This window comes from Hyperolius riggenbachi, chromosome 6, assembly GCF_040937935.1.
Source record: "Hyperolius riggenbachi isolate aHypRig1 chromosome 6, aHypRig1.pri, whole genome shotgun sequence".
NCBI lineage: Eukaryota > Metazoa > Chordata > Amphibia > Anura > Hyperoliidae > Hyperolius > Hyperolius riggenbachi.
The window spans coordinates 212,264,889-212,284,859 of record NC_090651.1 but is presented as its reverse complement, the minus strand read 5'-3'; the positions used below and the strand labels follow the sequence as shown (position 1 = coordinate 212,284,859).

General features: G+C 42.9%; 1 protein-coding gene across 4 annotated transcripts in view; it reads right to left on the bottom strand.

The window, feature by feature from the left end:
* APLP2 (amyloid beta precursor like protein 2) overlaps positions 1–19,971 on the bottom strand; it is a 191,174-nt gene that overhangs the window by 9,415 nt on the left and 161,788 nt on the right. For 2 of the 4 annotated variants that reach the window (XM_068240380.1, XM_068240382.1), the window contains 5 exons: positions 16,502–16,601; positions 16,249–16,422; positions 12,290–12,325; positions 9,845–9,927; positions 8,755–8,829 (listed from right to left, as the gene is read on the bottom strand). In XM_068240380.1, the coding sequence (XP_068096481.1) occupies positions 8,755–8,829; positions 9,845–9,927; positions 12,290–12,325; positions 16,249–16,422; positions 16,502–16,601 (468 nt within the window). The remainder of the gene's footprint in view (positions 1–8,754; positions 8,830–9,844; positions 9,928–12,289; positions 12,326–16,248; positions 16,423–16,501; positions 16,602–19,971) is intronic. The other 2 variants (XM_068240381.1, XM_068240383.1) reach the window with 1 other exon arrangement.

The following is a 19,971-nucleotide window of genomic DNA, read 5'->3' as shown; positions in this document are numbered from 1 at the left end:
TGGGTCTGTGTATGGTGGAAGCAATCTTGATCTGCTCATAATTCTCCTGGTCTCACTTTTTTCTTTTAATGCTCAATACAGGTTTAAATCTAACTGGGGCAATGCAGTACAGTTCCTATGACAGAGGCCCATGTATCCAAAACAAATGGATGAAGTTTTTCTATTGCAGTTTATTCACATGCATATATACAGTATAAGTAGATCTGCAAAATGCTAATGTTTATGTTACTTTTGGATAAAGTGAGAAAACAAAAGACCCTTTATCCATTTTATTTCTGGAGGAGTTATTTTTGCCTAAGGTTTCACAAATAACTTAAGAAGATGTGAGACAAATTCATTAATTCGATTTTTCTTAATATTACACAACATTTTGAGTTACCCCTATAACATTTTTCATAAAATATTTCAGTTTCAACATTTATTATGTTGTCTAAAACTTTCAATTTAAAGTGACCGTGAAGTGAGCTGCAGAAAACAAAAGTTAGATACTTATTTAGAGAGAAGGCTTTGGATCCCATAGAATCTCCCAATCCTTTCGCAGTGTCCTTGTTCCACCGCTGTCCCTCCGGTGAAATTATTTGATCCACAAGTCGAATAAATCTTTTCGATCCTCCTCGGTCAGGCTTCAAAGGTAAGGATTTCCGAAGACGCGCAGATCCATACTGCACACGTGCGTGTCCACACATGTGCAGTACAGAAGCTCCCATCTTCCGAATAACAAGGACACAAGAATGCTTCCGAAGCCTTCTGAGGGGTCCCGAAAGCACCAATTTAAAACGGGACAGAGGAGGAATGAGAAGACGAGGTGGGGAAAAAGGAGACAAAGAGGACCGGAAAGGCCCAATGGGATCCAGAGTCTTCTCCCTAAATGGGTATCTAACTTTTTTTTTTACAGTTCACTTCCGGTTTGCTTTCGTTATTTTAAATAAAGGTTTTCAGATATCTCACATGGCTCTCCTGTGGGGTAGGTGGGTCTGTGTATGGTGGCAGCAATCTTGATCTGCTCATAATTCTCCTGGTCTCATTTTTTTCCCTACAAGTAGGATAATTTTTCTACATGGACCCAAACCTGCTCAATGCAGGTTTAAATCTGACTGGGGCAATGCAGTACAGTTGAAATTCACACATTTTGTTAATACCAGGAGTTGGTGGTTTCAGTAAACTGAGGAGTCAGAGTTGGATGATTTTTGAACCAAATCCATGGCCTTTGTAAAAATTAGACTAAGGAGTAGGAGTCGGAGTCTGAGCAATTTTGGGTACCTGCCGTCGGAGTCAGTGGTTTCATAAAATGAGGAGTCAGAATCTGATGTTTTTTGCACTTTTATATCTGGCATATTCAAATGAAATGGACTACACATTGCATTTTTGGCTTCACAAAGACTGCATCAAAATAATTTCAATAAAGCTCTGAAGTCAATGTAGAACACCTGGACTTTAATGACCCTACAAAGCGCTGTTTTGGCTACTTCATTTTCAAAGATTCGGTGCGTTCACACATCCAATTTTACCACCTCCATGCTGTATGAGGGCCAAAATATTTTGAATACTATGAACAGATTACGTAGCTCTCATACTACATTCTTATTGAGGTTTCACCCTCTAGTACAGGGGTGCCCACACTTTTTCGGCTCGCGAGCTACTTTTAAATTTGCCGAGGCCAGGAGATCTACCAACGTCTCAAATGCTAAGCACGCCCCCCCCCCTTCCCCGCGTAGGTTAGCCAGGTATATGTGCCTGCAGCATAGGTTGCGTGCCCTCAGTGTAGGTTAGCCAGGTATATGGGCCCTCAGTGTAGGTTAGCCAGGTATATGGGCCCTCAGTGTAGGTTTGCCAGGTATATGGGCCCTCAGTGTAGGTTTGCCAGGTATATGGGCCCTCAGTGTAGGTTAGCCAGGTATAGGGGCCCCCAGTGTAGGTTAGCCAGGTATAGGGGCCCCCAGTGTAGGTTAGCCAGGTATAGGGGCCCCCAGTGTAGGTTAGCCAGGTATAGGGCCCCCCAGTGTAGGTTAGCCAGGTATAGGTCCCTTCAGTGTAGGTTAGCCAGGTATAGGGCCCCCCAGTGTAGGTTAGCCAGGTATAGGGCCCCCCAGTGTAGGTTAGCCAGGTATAGGGCCCCCCAGTGTAGGTTAGCCAGGTATAGGTCCCTTCAGTGTAGGTTAGCCAGGTATAGGGCCCCCCAGTGTAGGTTAGCCAGGTATAGGGCCCCCCAGTGTAGGTTAGCCAGGTATAGGGCCCCCCAGTGTAGGTTAGCCAAGTATAGGGCCCCCCAGTGTAGGTTAGCCAGGTATAGGGCCCCCCAGTGTAGGTTAGCCAGGTATAGGGCCCCCCAGTGTAGGTTAGCCAGGTATAGGGCCCCCCAGTGTAGGTTAGCCAGGTATGGGGCCCCCCAGTGTAGGTTAGCCAGGTATAGGGGCCCCCCAGTGTAGGTTAGTCAGGTATAGGTCCCTTCAGTGTAGGTTAGCCAGGTATAGGGCCCCCCAGTGTAGGTTAGCCAGGTATAGGGCCCCCCAGTGTAGGTTAGCCAGGTCTAGGGCCCCCCAGTGTAGGTTAGCCAGGTATAGGGCCCCCCAGTGTAGGTTAGCCAGGTATATGTACCTGCAGGCGGAGGAGAAGAGGCGGCGAGGAGAGACTCTGGCAGGCCAATGGGATGTAGGAGAGAAGCAGCGGCGAAGAGAGAGGCGGCGCGGCCGCTACGTCATGGCTGGGGGTGGCGCCGGGCACGTTACACACGCACATTACACAGGCTGCCCGCCGCCGCCCCCAGCCATGACGCAGCGGACGCGCCGCCTCTCTCCTCCCTCTCGCCTGCATGCATTCTTATTGGCCAGCGGCCAGCAGCTAAACACGAGCTGCTGGCCGCAACAAACATTAACGAGCCGCGGCCAAGAGGCCGCGATCTACCAAGGAGGCGGTCGCGATCTACCGGTAGATCGCGATCGACCTATTGGGCAGCCCTGCTCTAGTAAGTAAGCAAGATCAGTCTATCTCCCAACACTTCACTGTATTCTCACTCCAGTCAGTGACTCTGTAGTGGCAGCTCCAGAGTCACAAACCATAGCTTTCACATTCCTATTCTTGTAGGATCCCTTTGTCATGAAGAAAAACTAAGGTAAGAAAAGAAGCTGAAAGCAGCTCCAAAGTACCTGCATATAATTAATTTCCTCTCGGTTTTTTGATCACTGGGGGAATCCCAAACCCAAGTAAAGCTGGCCATGCACTGGTCAATGTGGAGATCGGATAAATCTCTATCTGATCAGAGAGGGGTTTATAGAATTGAAACCCTGCTGAAACTCTAAGAGAAAACACACACACCCACCCTCCCCCACCCCAGCAAAGTGCATAAAGGTTTGCAACAGAATAATAAGTGCGGCGCTCTACACCTGTCAGTTTAAAGTGTCTAAGACACTAATAACTATACCACAAGTCCCAGAAAATTGTCCATAAATCACATTTAAAATTTGAAATTTGAAAGTTCTCCGCTCCCCTTCAGCAGTGACAAGCAATTAGCATATCAATAGGTATCGCTCTCACCAAATCCATAGGCTGATTAATTACAGTCAGCAAGCTCGCATTATACAGTAGATATGGCCCACGTGTCCAGCTTCTTCCTCCTGGTTATGCTCAGATAGGAAAAAATAGCAAATAGCATAATATTGTTGGGACCATATTGAGAAAATCCTCCACCAAGAATGACAGCACCAATCCGTGCCAGGAAACTACAAGGTCACCACCACTCCGTGCATCCACACATAGTAAGACTGAAGGCTTACCAGAGGGAATGGCTGACCACTACAGTTCAGCAAAATCGCATCTTGTCCAATCCTTCAGTAATTAATTCACAGCCTTCTCCCTTAATAAAGCTCAGAGGAGAAGTGACATAGCGTAACTCCGTTTATTTAAAACATTTAAAATGAGTAGTAGCACACTCACAATCAGTTATAAGAACGTGCGCATATATGTATATAAAAACTTCAGGACGTCCTCACCACCGCCGCTCAACGCGTCTCCACTCTTGCCACGAGGCCACGCCCTACCGGTTTCGTCATATGACTCATCAGGAGCCCCTGATGAGTCATATGACGAAACCGGTAGGGCGTGGCCTCGTGGCAAGAGTGGAGACGCGTTGAGCGGCGGTGGTGAGGACGTCCTGAAGTTTTTATATACATATATGCGCACGTTCTTATAACTGATTGTGAGTGTGCTACTACTCATTTTAAATGTTTTAAATAAACGGAGTTACGCTATGTCACTTCTCCTCTGAGCTTTATTAAGGGAGAAGGCTGTGAATTAATTACTGAAGGATTGGACAAGATGCGATTTTGCTGAACTGTAGTGGTCAGCCATTCCCTCTGGTAAGCCTTCAGTCTTACTATGTGTGGATGCACGGAGTGGTGGTGACCTTGTAGTTTCCTGGCACGGATTGGTGCTGTCATTCTTGGTGGAGGATTTTCTCAATATGGTCCCAACAATATTATGCTATTTGCTATTTTTTCCTATCTGAGCATAACCAGGAGGAAGAAGCTGGACACGTGGGCCATATCTACTGTATAATGCGAGCTTGCTGACTGTAATTAATCAGCCTATGGATTTGGTGAGAGCGATACCTATTGATATGCTAATTGCTTGTCACTGCTGAAGGGGAGCGGAGAACTTTCAAATTTCAAATTTTAAATGTGATTTATGGACAATTTTCTGGGACTTGTGGTATAGTTATTAGTGTCTTAGACACTTTAAACTGACAGGTGTAGAGCGCCGCACTTATTATTCTGTTGCATTATTTAGGGTGGTCATACCCACCCAATTGTACGGCGATCCACGTGTTAGTGTGTAGGAGTATATTTTATACTGAATTCTATCTAATTTATGAAAGGAGCGCACATACCACAGTTACTTATTGCATAAAGGTTTGCCTGAAGTTTGTACTACTACATTACTATAGTCTACAGAACATTATTAAAGAATGCAATATAAATACAAGCTATTTTAAACCGTTAACACTCTTCCATTGAGGGGTAAAAATATGCGCGGGCACATGCCTGTTGGCAGAATGGACATTTATTAAATGTACTATTTGCACTAATTAGTGCACAAATAAGATGTTTATTAACACGTACATTTTATAAAGCCACCTGTTTAAAATGGCACAGGATAGCGGTAGGAAAATATCGGTAAATTTACCAATATTCTACTACTTCATTCATAAAGTAAAATATTGGTAATATTAAGCAATATTTGACTATGACCTAACCTTTCCCTACTATCACACAGACCCACCCCCCCCTCTTGGTGGTGCTTAATGTAGTAATGTTCAAAGGAGCACCTTGACCCGTGACAACTAATTAAAACAAACAAACAAAAAACTCCACAAGTTCACTTTACAGCATTTTCTTAAAACTGACGTGTGCGTGCGTGCGTTTAAAGTATTAGTAAAGTATTAGGTGGTTTTAAGAAAATGCTGTAAAGTGAAGATGCATTGCAACTTGTACTTTTTTTCTCTTTTTGTACCAATATTTTACTATATGAATGAAGTAGTAGAATATTGGTATATTTACCAATATTCTACTACCGTTATCCTGTGCCATTTTAAACACGTGGCTTTATAAAATGTACGTGTTAATAAACATCTTATTTGTGCACTAATTAGTGCAAGTGTATATATATATATATATATATATATATATATATATATATATATATATATATATATATATATAATTTTTTTTCATACATACACACTCTCACCTTCTACCTAATAAAAGCCATGCGATCTGTGCCCATGTCAGATTCTGAGTGCACAAGCACAGAGCCGTGGCTGTTTCTAGTGCCTTTACGGGCAGACAGGGTCGCGGTTTCTAGCATACATATACAGTGGCTTGCAAAAGTATTCGGCGCCCTTGAAGTTTTTCACATTTTGTCACATTACTGCCACAAACATGAATTAATTTTATTGGAATTCCATGTGAAAGACCAATACAAAGTGGTGTACACGTGAGAAGTGGAACGAAAATCATACAGGATTCCAAACATTTTTTACAAATCAATAACTGCAAAGTGGGGTGTGCGTAATTATTCAGCCCCCTGAGTCAACACTTTGTAGAACCACCTTTTGCTGCAATTACAGCTGCCAGTCTTTTAGGGTATGTCTCTACCAGCTTTGCACATCTAGAGACTGAAATCTTTGCCCATTCTTCTTTGTAAAACAGCTTCAGCTCAGTCAGATTAGATGCTTATCAGATGTTACTGCGCACAATGTCCTTTATATCCCCTGAACTCCAGGCAGCACACTATAACTGAGAGTCAAATCCCAGATACAATTCCAGCAATGATAGCAGCGCCAACAGAGTCTTCTTACATGGATCCTGGCACCTTAAATACAAACAGACAAGAGGTGGTTCCAACTAGCGAGTAACGCTTAGCCACCTCACCCCTGTGCTTAAAAAAGGGTAGTTGAAGTGCAAAGGCTATCACCAGATAGGAAAGGGAGATGACACACTGCCCCCGTTTTCCCCTGCTCACCAGATGCACGTCTTGTTCAAAGCATATCAAATCCCATGCCGCAGCATATAAAATCTACTTGTAAAACAGCATATAGTTACACATCCACAGTTGTAGCTCCGGGCGCCTCCTGCGCATCCCCGGCTTGTTCCTGTTTGCAGCGTGCGTGCGTCCTCCTAAGCTCCGCCCTACGCGTTTCGTCACGCCTTGTGACTCATCAGGGGCTGGAGTAGGCACGCTCCCTTCCGCATTAAATATGCGCAACCCCTCCCACCCCGCATCACCCAGCCAGCCCAGTTGAGCATGCCTAGCTAGCCTGGATGACGCAGAAGGCGGGCGGCTCACATGTACAACATAAAATATCACCCCTGCATCCCCATATCTGCGCACACGGCTACACATCCCCTGCGGCCTCACGTATGTGTGCACATAGCCGCAGAACACGTATCCGTCTGCTCAATACGGAAGCTGCTGTGCGGCAGCTTGGTTACAATAAATTGCCACTAATGTTCCTGCATATGTGCATACCTATCCTAAGACTAATCAGCTCCAAACATATGCACCTATGGAAAGCATGCTAAATGCTATATAGCAATCACACTAGATGACACCAAGGCATCATTGGACACATATGCAGTATGACAAGTTCACATAATGCCCATTAAGAATCATCATATTAGAAACTAGAGCACCTCAACCACAACCCCCCCCCCCACCCCATTCAACAACAGTAGTGTAAATAAAGATAAAAGGTACACACTAGGCATACAGATTTAGTCGTTGGAGAGGAAACAGTTAATATCAATCTCTATATTGAGACCTTGCGGTGTCATACTATGCAGATTATAGATCCATTTAGTTTCCATTTTAGACAATTCACGGAGTTTATTGCACCCCCTCCAATGTGCATTTCTTTTTGGAGTTCCTAATAAATGTGTTTGACTGTCTGAATCGCAGTCGTTGTCGTGTCTGCTTGAGGGAGGTAAGACCACCACTTCCTCCTTCAATTTTGCCATTTAAGTTGGTTTTTAAGCTCATTTAATCTAATCTTATACTTTTGGCGCCTCTGTTCATTGTATACAATTTTGAGTCCACCCTTGGTGGAGGGTTGCTACCCTTTCTTCCTGTCTACAGAGAGTGACTTCTTAATCCTGAGTGGGGTCAGGACAATCTCCCCACCTGCCTTTACAGTGGTTGCCTGCTGGTGACCCTGACTTGTGAGTATTTAGCAATACAAACTTATTGTCACCTTGTCCAGTACGAATTACACTATTGGGGCTCTTGGTGTTCCCTGTTTTTATCTTCTTCCACATGTTTGCTGTTTCCCCCACATGGCTTGCAAACGGGACTTCTTATGCTTTTCTGTTAACAATGGCTTTCTTCTTGCCACTCTTCCACAAAGGCCAACTTTGTGCAGTGCATGACTAATAGTTGTCCTATGGACAGATTCCCCCACCTGAGCTGTAGATCTCCGCAGCTCGTCCAGAGTCACCATGGGCCTCTTGACTGCATTTCTGATCAGCGTTCTCCTTGTTCGGCCTGTGAGTTTAGGTGGACGGCCTTGTCTTGGTAGGTTTACAGTTGTGCCATACTCCTTCCATTTCTGAATGATCACTTGAACAGTGCTCCATGGGATGTTCAAGGCTTTGGAAATCTTTTTGTAGCCTAAGCTTGCTTTAAATTTCTCAATAACTTTATCCTTGACCTGTCTGGTGTGTTCTTTGGACTTCATGGTGTTGTTGCTCCCAATATTTTCTTAGACAACCTCTGAGGCCGTCACAGAGCAGATGTATTTGTACTGACATTAGATTACACACAGGGGCACTCTATTTAGTCATTAGCACTCATCGGGCAATGTCTATGGGCAACTGACTGCACTCAGACCAAAGGGGGCTGAATAATTATGCACACCCCACTTTGCAGTTATTAATTTCTAAAAAATGTTTGGAATCATGTATGATTTTCGTTCCACTTCTCACGTGTGCACCAATTTGTATTGGTCTTTCACGTGGAATTCCAATAAAATTGATTCAGGTTTGTGGCAGTAATGTGACAAAATGTGGAAAACTTCAAGGGGGCCAAATACTTTTGCAAGCCACTGTAGGTGTGCGTGCGTACACACACACACACACACACACACACACACACACACACACACACACACACACACACACACACACACACAAGGAGATGAACATATACTGTATGTTAGCAATACATTATCTGGTCATAATCTCTACTTTTTGCAGACAAACATACCGGTTCATTGGCCAGTCCGCTGACCCGCTCAGCATTGAAAATCATCTCTTTCACATCCAAAGTCTCATCAATGAGCTGAAAATAAATGCACAAAAATACAAATAAGATGTTTGAAGCAGTTCCTTAAGCATAAACCCATCTAAGCACAGCCATCAAACACCTATACAAAAAGAAAAAGACTGGAATAAAGTCTAGAAAATAGACAATATAGTTTTATTTCTTGAGCTGGACATATAGTACTATGTACATACTGTAATATTACCCTGATACAGGAAAGTCCTGGTTATCCTGAACTCAACTAACCAGCACAAATTACCGGCAGTACTCAAAATGATGAAGGCCAACTTCTTAGGCTGTTTGCGGGCTCTGCTGTACTTAAAAAGTTCCATAGCTTCTCCAAGGTTAATATACTTACAATTATTGTAACATTTAATAGAGATCAGGGTATGTATATAGACTGTGGTATAGTGATATATTAGCTAGGTCTATTTTTAACATTGACTCAAGCAACCAGAAAGCACACTTATCCGGCATCAGCCGATCCCCATCAGTGCCGGATAACGGAGGCTTTGCTGTATATGGATAGGGATGTATCCTCTGAAAATAGGCTCGAGATGATCACTAAATGACAAGTGACTTTCTTTTTCTGTGCCACAGGACACCACTCCCTGGTGTGCCCCATAGTCTTTCCCCTCTGCACTGCACAGTGCATGCTGCTTGGCTACGGCCAAAACATGTATGTACAGTTCTTTCTCACTGAAATGTCGCCCTTATGTTAAAGCAATGATCATTAAGGGTGAAGTTTATTTTTTTTTATAGGTTAAGCTTAGTAAGTTGTGCTGGTAGCCGATTGTGGTAATATCAAATGCTGTTACCACTGCACACCCGATCAAGCCCTTGTGATAGATTTTTCTGCCATTCCCAATAGATTCAGTCCCTCGATTTCAGCCACTAATCGATCAAAAAATTGATCAGGCAGCCATGTTGCATCACAGATACTCTTCCGATTCAATAAAGTCACCCAACTGGAAATTCTTAAGACTTATGTAAAAACCACAGTGCAGCCTAGAAAGGATGGAGAATAACTTACCACTTTCTTGTCCCCTTTGCTCTTACTGTTCAGTATTTTCTCTTCTGCTCCAATCAGAGGTTTATTATCTGCCATGCCGGATCCTGGACAGAGAAGCAAAGATGTCAGTATGGCAGAATATACAGGAGATGCCAAAGGAAATTAGGCTCAACACACACCATACAATCTTGGTTGTTCAATCTTACCATTTTCATGTAGTATAAGAGCTTATCCAACCAATCATTCAAGTTATTTTTAATCTGTTGGCCCTTATACTACATATATTTGGAAAATCTGTACAACCAAGATTGTATGGTGTGTGTTGAGCTTTGACCTGGAGGAGCAACCATGTGTGAAGCCCAAAGAAAGGCTAACGCAGCAGTGAGATCTGACCACACCTCTGACTCCCTTTCTACAGTGCTGTATTTACAATTCTAACAAGCATGCTATGCTGCTGCAAAATAGGAGAAATGAGTGTGCCTTCTGAAAAACATACAAAACTTCTTATGAGAAAAGAATTTGGGTGTCCAGAATAAATCAATCACAAACATCTCAGAGACCATACTGTAAGCAATAAACGATGCATAATTTAACCAAGCCCCGTTGGGCAGTGGAGGTTCTCATAAAGGTTTATTTATATGAAACTGTGCAAAAGATGAACTAGGGGCTTTATGAACAGGGTTAAAATGAGTGGGAAAGGTAAGGTGAAAAGCAGTGTGTGATGTCTGACTTTTCCTTTAGATATTTCAGTAGACAAATGAAATAATATAGCATCATCCTTGTGTCATTTCGGACTCCGCTACAAACCTCATTGCATGCCATGTAAACATACTCAGGGGTAATCTACCCGCCCACACTATGAGATAACCTGCACCTATTTGGGAAATATCTTAGAGTAACCGTAATAATGCAGGTATGCATTTCAGGTATTAAGAGAATTTGTTATTCTGGACAGATCACTATGTATAAGTGGAGGCAATGTCTCTTAGAAGGCAATGCCCTATGGCAGTGATCTGCAAACTTGGCTCTCCAGCTGTTAAAAAATTACAAGTCCCACAATGCATTGCAGAAGTCTGACAGCCACAATTATGATTCATAAAGGCAAATGCATTGTGGGACTTGTAGTTCCTTAACAGCTGGAGAGCCAAGTTTGCAGATCACTGCCCTATGGGAAACTTGAATTATAATGTTGTTCTGTAGATACACTGCTACCAAAGCTACTTTGTATTTTGCTCAAGCAAGTGAAGAACAACTAAAGACAAGCTCTGCTGGATTACTTTCTGCTTTAAAAAAATGGCTAGTCTTTTAAAAGTTACCAGGTGGAAAAGTTTTAATATCACAAAGGCAATCTGTGGTTAGCTCATCAACAAGGACCATGGGAATTACACTGACCTGTTATTGTTATTGGAGGCGGGGAGGAGGGCAGTACTGGTTATGGGAAAGGTGGAGAGGCAGCAACACTTCTTAGGGTAGTGGTTACACTTGTTTGAAAGCCTCATTCACTCTATATGCGCTGCCGTGCGCATTTCAGCAGGGCGTATAGTATGCAATCAGCAAGAACATCAGAAGTACAGAGACAGCCCTTCTGACGTTTAGATTATGCGCGCTGTGCAGCAGTGCGATGCGCTATTGCACTGCTGCACGCATTTTTAGCAAAGCGCACTGCTGATCCCATTCACTGTAATGGATGGGGTCAGCAGTGCAACGCGGATGGCTTGTGATCGGGTGTGCATGTGTCCCGAACGCACGGCCATTCGCGATGCCTAATGTGAACGAGGCCTAAAAGGTAGCTTGAAAGATACTTAAATTGGAACTCCATCCAAAACTGTGTGTATTGGCTACAGTTATAATGTTCACCCCTTTTATACTCAATACACCATTAAAGTTGAGGCTGATTTGCAATGTATTAATGAATGTATGGTCTTGTAAAAGATCAAAAAGTATCCAACCATGTTCCTGATATATAAAGTGAGCCTTTTCCTGCCTGCTTAAAAAAATAAAATGATACTACTATTAGCATATGGGTGACAAATGTCACGTACCAAATGTTCAGGGTTAGAGCCATTCCATATAGAATATGTTCTAGTGTTGTGCATAGTATCTGCTGTGTAGATGCTGCGTTCTGCATTCTTGCTCCGTCACATGGTTGCAGCTCAGGTAATGATTAAACACACCAATTGCCCTGATCTACAGCAGTCCTACACCTTGCACAGGTGATTACAGAGAGGATGATAACCAAGAAATAGGCAGCAGGGGTTAAGTCCAGTCACCAGGTAGAAGTCAGCAACTCACCAAAGAGATCAAGAGGCAAACCCAGAATAAATTAATCACCAAATATTTTTAGATTTAGAAACACCATTTAATTTGACAGAGTTAGACTGGAATTGCTGTCTTCAGATAGGCAAAAAGGTCACTTGTCAAAGTGAGGTGAAAGATGGGATGGGACAGTGCAAGAGAACAACCAACCTTTTCTGACTGGCAGGTAGGAGTCCCGTGACGATTCTACGCAGGAGACAGAGGGGGTGAGGAGACGGGGAATAAGGAGAAACAAAAAGATAGAAAAGCAGAAGAGATTAAAAATAACTAAAAGGTTTGTGGAAGCATCAGGATTCACGTGTGAGTTCAGCCAAGTCCCTGCCCTCTGCATCATGCCACCATACTGGCATCACAGTGGCATTAGCAGCCAAGAGGGTTCATGCAGCACAACGTGTACGAGCGCAGGCAGTGACAACAGCAAAAGATCAAACAGCGTTCTGGTAAAGTCATCTTTAGGCCAGAGTGCATTTTAACTATACATACTAAAACTCCTGACCTGATGGACAGGAGAATAATGTATTTATGAAATGCAGTCTGACAAACACATATACCTTACTGGAAATAAAAATGGTTTAAAAATGCACAAGAGTGATGCAAAGCATTATAAAACATTCTTCATTAACAACCCAGAACAAAGCTGTTCAGACATGGATGCACAATAACCATTCACAAGAGAAGCTTAATGTGGAATTCCCAACACAACATTCTTCACTACTAGATTGGGGGAAAGGGGGAGTCAAATCTATATAAGTGTTATGGCTCTCCATTTCCTTCTACTAGAGAGATTGTCCTTATTCCCTGCCACTTGTGTCCCAATGGAGAGTAATAACTCCTCCCCTCTTATCTAAATATAAATGAAGAACAAAGTTCTAAATGGGTATACAAGACACCAAGGCCTATTTGCAATTTACTTTTTCTCCTAAGTTATCTCCAAGGAGATAATTTCATCTGCTGTTTAAAATAAGTTATCAATCTGCAATAGAAAAAGTACCAAAAAGTAGCTGAAAAAGTATAATCAAAATTATTCTGAGTATTTTCTTGCTTGCTGGTGATTTAAAAAGCATGCGAAAATTTCACTTGAAAAAATGTGGATTGCATATGGCCCCAGTCCTAGATTTTGAATTGGTGTAAATTTTATTTTACCATCTGAATTATAAGGCCCAGGTCATTACTGAAATACAGTTAACGTTATAGATTTTGATATTATAGTGTTTACCACTACTTACAAACAATCCACTAAAGTGCTTGTTTAGGTTAATTTCACAACCCCATGTATGCATATTTCAAACATACACCACTATCCTGAAAATTAGTATGAATTTTCCCATCATAGTCATATGTCCAACTAACAAAGACAGGCTGTTTGCTGGCTCTCGGTTGCAAATATCCTATGAATGTACCCATACACTCTCCATGTGCCACCAGATTGACCATCAGATAGATCTCTCTAGTAGAATCTGATCAGAGAGGAATGTATTTCCTGCCCACACACACTGCAGACAGATTTCCTGTAGATTGTTTAATGCAACTGCATTGGGAGTATAATTTAATTAAACCAGGCTGACTGTTTTGTGTGATATAGGGATGTAATCTTTAGGCATGGAATAGGAATTTTTTGAACTTCAAACTGAACAAGTACCCATTTTTATATATACCTTAGTGAAAGCTTCATGATTTTTCCGTGTTCATAAACTATATAACATGTAAAATATGAAAATTGCCTGAAGACATTTAAATGAACCCATCACAGTCTGCAACATCTGTAAACTGTGCAGTGGTTACAAGTACTTCTGTTGTATTCTAAAGCCTTTACTGTGCACAGAGGTAGCACAGCGAATTCAGCTAAAGTCAGGCATACAACAAGCTGAAAGGAGCTCAAGTTCAAGCAGCATACAAAGTACAACCAAAATGAAATACCTAGCATAGTCTGTATATTAGCACTAGGTGCTACCAAGCATAAACTTCCAGCAGGTCTGAAAGTCTCTTTACAAAGACAAATAACAGCTGCATGTATTTGCATGTTAAAGGACAACTGAAGTCAGCAGTATATGGAAGCTGCCATATTTATTTCCTATTAAACAATACCAGTTGCCTGGCTGCCCCTGCTAGTCTATTTGGCAGCAGTAGTGTTTGAATCACACCAGAAACAAGCATGCAGCTGATCTTGTCAGGTCTGACAATAATGTCAGAAACACCTGATCTGCTTCAAGCTTGTTCAGGGTCTATGGCTAAAAGTATTAGAAGCCGAGGATCAGCAGGATAGCCATTCAACTAGTATTGCTTAAAAGGAAGTAAATATAGCAGCCTCCATATCCCTCACACTACAGTTGTCCTTTAATGGGGAATCCTGAGGCCTTAGCACAGTTTCTCTTAACCATGGTTAATCAAGGAACTTTTACACACCAGGACATATGATGTATTAGATAAGCATGACAGCAGACTTATCTGTAGGCTGCCTGATGCACACGTACACACTAGCTATACTGAACAAGTAAAGGATAGTTACACAAAATACCACTGCATACCCAGACAACGGGGGCGCGGGGGGGGGGGGGGGGGGCTGAGAGCAGCAGTGTGGGGACAAAGAGGCATGTCATGAGGCAGATAACATGCCTCTGTGCCCCATCTGCCCCCATGGAACCGCCTCGGTTTCTCTCTAAAGCTTCTGCCAGCCCCCTGCAGCGACTTGTTCCCATGCAGCCACTCACCGATGCTCTGGTCCCATGCCGCGGCTCACTTTCACTTCGCGCCTGTGCGGCCCTGGCTGCGCACCTCCTTGTTCACATTCACGTAGCTGGACGTGAACTGCGCAGGCGCAGTAGAGATTTTCTCATGACCAGGGTGCAATGGAGGTCAACTTAGAAGTCGACCTCCATTACGGGGGGAAAAAAAAGTGAGCCGCGGCAGGGGCACCGAGGATTGGTCCAGGACTGCGAGGGCACAGGTCAGCTGCAGGGGGCTGGCAGAAGCCCCAGGTAAGTGAAACCCTTATTTTTTATTTTTTTTTTAGCAATTTACAGTTCCGCTTTAAGTGCTCATTTAAATGAATGAAGTATGAACACAGTGATAACTCCTTCCTGCCCTACTCCAGCCCTTCCAGGGACAGGCTATGATCCAGAGAGCAGTCATGGCTGTGCTAGTTTAACCACTGTGGGGTTCTACAATGTATATATTTTTTTTAAATAAGTCCTGAATAACTTTGGCTAGCTTCCTATCCCTTTTTTTTTTACTTTTATTAGTGTACATATTTTGCAGTAGCCCAACAGGTTTTACTAAAAGTTAACAATTGAATGATAGTGTTGTAGAACACTAATAATAATAAAGGCTGCCATACACTGGTCGATTGCCACCAGCTCGACCAGCAGATAGATCCCTCTGTGATCGAATCTGATCAAAGAGTGATCTATTGGCTGCCTACATTGCAAACAGATTTGGAATCGATTCCACTATGAAACTGATTCACAATCTGTGGAGCTGCCACTGCTCTACTGTTTAAACTTCCTCCGACAGGAAGCTAGTGAAGCCAGCCGGAGCCCAGCGCGGACACACGCCGGCGGAACAGGTAATGTATTGCTGCTAGCGTCGGTCATTCGAACGCCGCTATCGACGCACTCCTGACCCGCCGGCGATTGAGCAAAATCTTCCGCGTGGACAGATCGACGGGAACGATTGATTTTGGATGGAAATCGATCGGTCGGTCAGCGTTTGCGCAACGATTTCACAGCAGATTCCATCACAGTGATCGAATCTGCTGTATATCGGCGGAAAATCGTGTAAGTGTATGGGCCCCATAAGAAAAATAATAAAAGAAATTAATGAAACAGAAGTAATTTCAATTAGTGATACTATCACATTTTTTTCCCACAGTACAAATTAAGGAAAACTGTGAAATTAATGGTCTGAGTGTGACGTTTTCTTCAAATGCTTCTGACATCCCAGCAGAACTATGACCTCCTGTACTCTCGTCCTCTGGGACCACAAGGGTAATTTGCATCTTATGTCTCTTAATTTGCTTTGATGGCCTACACTTACAAATAGCTGTAGTAATGCATTCTTGTAATAATCTGCTTAGGTTTGTCATAAAGCAATACCGAAAGGCAGTTAAATACCTTCAGAGTCGGTGAAAGCTGGGAAATTTTTCACCTGGAATGGCCTGAATGGTTTACCATCTCGAATGGGAGTCTCTTCGCTTTCCTCAGAGCTCACTCGAACATCACCCTGTGACTCGGAGAAAGAGGATGTGAACTGATCCATGTCTGCTCGCTGCTCCTGTAGGAGTTCATCTATATAGGAACAAGAGAAGCCATTAAGAATCTCAGGACTGAAAGAGCAAAGGAGCTCCAGACCAAAGAGGATAGTTACCAATCTCATCTTGGATTTGATCAGCAACATATGGGACTTTGTAGAGGAGCGAAAGACTCTGATTCATCCTCTCTTCAATCACATGCAGATGGGTCATCACCTAGACACAAAACACAACCAGCATTAATGCTGCACATAGAATCAAGAACAACTATCCACTACAGGACCACATAAAACATGTGTCCTACCCAAGAACATAATCTGATCCAGAGAGATACTAAATGGAGAAAAAAAAAACAACCAGCAGGATATACTCTAAAGTTGGGCATATATGGATCAGCATCAGCCCAATCCAGTAAACAGTCGCTTACTTGCAGATCTTAAATGGATTAGTGAGCAGAGATCAAAATACTACTCTGGGCCACTCAAAATGTGAGCAGATGTCTGCAGAAAACTGATTAAGAATTCATCAGACTGCAGCAACCAGTAGCTTTGTAACACTTGAGTCCAAAAACATACCTATTCAGCCGTTGATCCATCAATGCACCTCCGCCTGCCAGATTCAAATCGCTGCTGAGCTAGATCGCACTTGACTGATATCGCCATTTCATTGCTCTGACTTGCTATGTCACTAGCAGATTTCATCAAACTGACTAAATCTGGCAAATATTAACCCATTTATGGCCAGGTTAAACCCAGCCACACAGGTAGACAGTGGTCTGATGCAGTAAAAAAATCAATTACTCAACCAGAAACTAAAACTGATTGAACATGCCAGTAAATCGATCAAGTGTACAGCCAACTTTAACCTCCTTAGCAGTAACCCAGTTACGAGTTCCCGAGTCCGGCTCGGGACGGAAATCCGCAGCTCAGAGTGGTAACCCCGAGCTGGATCCATGAGAGGTGTGTAATGAGCAGGGCTGCTGCAGATCCATCTAGTGGTATGATTTTTAGGGTCTAAAAGCGCATGAAAAAATTGCACCGCATTCAGACACTAAAATCCGGAAATAGTCGTAACGTCAGGGAGGTTAGGAGGATGAAAAAATGGTTTCTCTTCTGGTCCGTCTTCTCTTGAAGAGAGATCTGAAGCTATATTTTGTTCCTGTCTAGTTGGCTGGATAGCTGGAATCCTGTGCTTTATTGTACAACAAATTCTCCTGCATTGATACTGAGGGACTCCGTTCCTAAACTCAAACAGGGCCCAGCTGCTCCTTTTGTATGCAAAATGGCCAGATGCACAGATAAAATACAGTAAGTGAGATGCAAATAATTCTGATTTGCGCACAAATTGTATGCAGCGTCCTGCAGATTTTAGCCAAATTCCAAATTATTTGATGCATCTTTGTATGCAAATTGAAATTCCTTACATCTAATCAACTAGTTCTATCAGAAATTAAAAAACTCCCTGCTTTATTCTTTCTATGTTGGCTTACACAGAGGAACTAGGAATAACAGAACAGAATATCTTTCTGAGCAATTCAGAGGCACCCAAACACAACATGAAAGAAGAGCTCTACTATGTCCTCCAGGTAAGAAAACGTCTGTTACCACTATTTTGCGAACAGCAGTAATATACAGATCACTGGCCCCTCTTTTCAAAAGGGATTTTCATCTTAACTGCCTGTCAGATTTGGAGAAGCACTGGAAAATTACAGCTGCAGGAAGCAAGTCTGAATGTGATTGACAGCTATGAGGTTATACAAACGTTCTGCACTCTAATAAATGAGACAGTGTATCTGGTGTTCATTTTTCAGTTCAGCGAGCAGACAAGGCTTCCAAATGACTCTAGAGACATTTGTAAATGGTGTAAAACAGGGCTAGTCATTACACTGCCCCACCAGGGGGGAAAAGGGGGGGGGGGGGAGCAACAAGTAACCATAACCTGGGAAAGTACAAAGGCATGCACCTCCCAAACTGACAAGTTACAACAAACAGATTGATGTGGGATGCAGTGGTTGGCACGTCAGGCTATTTTAGAGACTGGGAAAAAAATGCACCGTCTAGCAGAATATGAGGGCCAGGAGGCTGCAGCAGCCATTTTATACAGTTATCTCCTTCTGTGCCTGAGACCTTGACACCACCAGGGGGCATCCGCTTCACATAACACCTGCTGCATTGAGAGCCATTGCGAGAAGGGACAGGAGAAAAAGAAACATAGAATGCTTCACCTGTAATGTTTATGTCACAGAAAAAAATACAAGACTTGGACAGGTTTTGCAGTGAAAAACCATAATGTGAAGCATTTTTCATGACAAATATTTACGCTCTTTGCTCTTCGGCTTCTTTATTTAATGCAATACCATCAATCTATTAAGTGCAATTGAACTGCGCTTTTTTATGATTTATTAAACGATATCACACTACGAAGCGCCCCTCTCACTTGTTGTTTGCTTTGTTCTCTTCAGTCCGCCTCACAGCCGAGGAGCCGCTGGAGTGTGCATAAATTCGTTCTTCAGATGATCCTCTATCGAAGGCAGTGCAAGATTTTCTTCTTTTAGGGCTCTTACACAGTGGGATGTTGCGTTGCAGGGGACGTTAAGGTCGCATAACGTTCCCCTAACGCAACGCATGGTGGTGCTAAAGGTGGACTCTACATAGAGCCACGTTATGCAGCTCTTGGTGCGCCGTTTTCGTTCGATAGAACCGGCAATGATTCATATGAATCATTGCTAGCAGGCAGAGAACCGAAAATGAATCATATGAATCATTACTAGCAGGCAGAGAATGATTCATATGAATCATTGCTAGCAGGCAGATAATGATTCATATGAATCATTGCTGGCAGGCAGAGAGTGATTCATATGAATCATTGCTAGCAGGAAGAGAACCGCATTGCAGTGCAGTGAATATTAATTAGCCATGTGGCTAGGCAAAATAGTGGACTCTCCCCTCCTCCTCTCCTGCACACAAAAAACAATAAAACAACATTACTGAGCATGTGCAAACAGTCTAATACGGCTAAAACCACGTATAACGCACAGCATGCTGCACTGTCATAGAACGTGCAGCGTTACAATGTAACGCAACGTGGGCACTGTGAACAGACCATTGATTTTTCATTACTGTGAGTTGGGCTGCGTTACAGGCTGCTCTAACATGCGCCTGTAACGTCCCACTGTGAAAGCAGCCTTAAAGAGAAACTCCAACCTAGAACTGAACTTTATCCCAATCAGTAGCTGATACCCCTTTTTACATGAAAAATATAATGCTTTTCACAAACAGACCATCAGGGGGCGCTGTATGACTGATTTTGTGCTGAAACCCCTCCCACAAGAAGCTCTGAGTACCGCGGTACTCTGGGCAAACTGCCACAATGTAACAAGGTTCACAGACAGGAATTAGCTGTTTACAGCTGTCTCTAACAGCCAAAACAGCTAGGAGCAGCTACATAACCTGCCCACAGTAAAAATGTCATCATGTAATAAATGTCAGAATGTAAATTAGGGAGAGGAAAGATTTTACAATGAGCAAACACTGACTAAATAATGTATACATAATTATGGTAAAAAATGAAGCACTTTTTTTTTTTA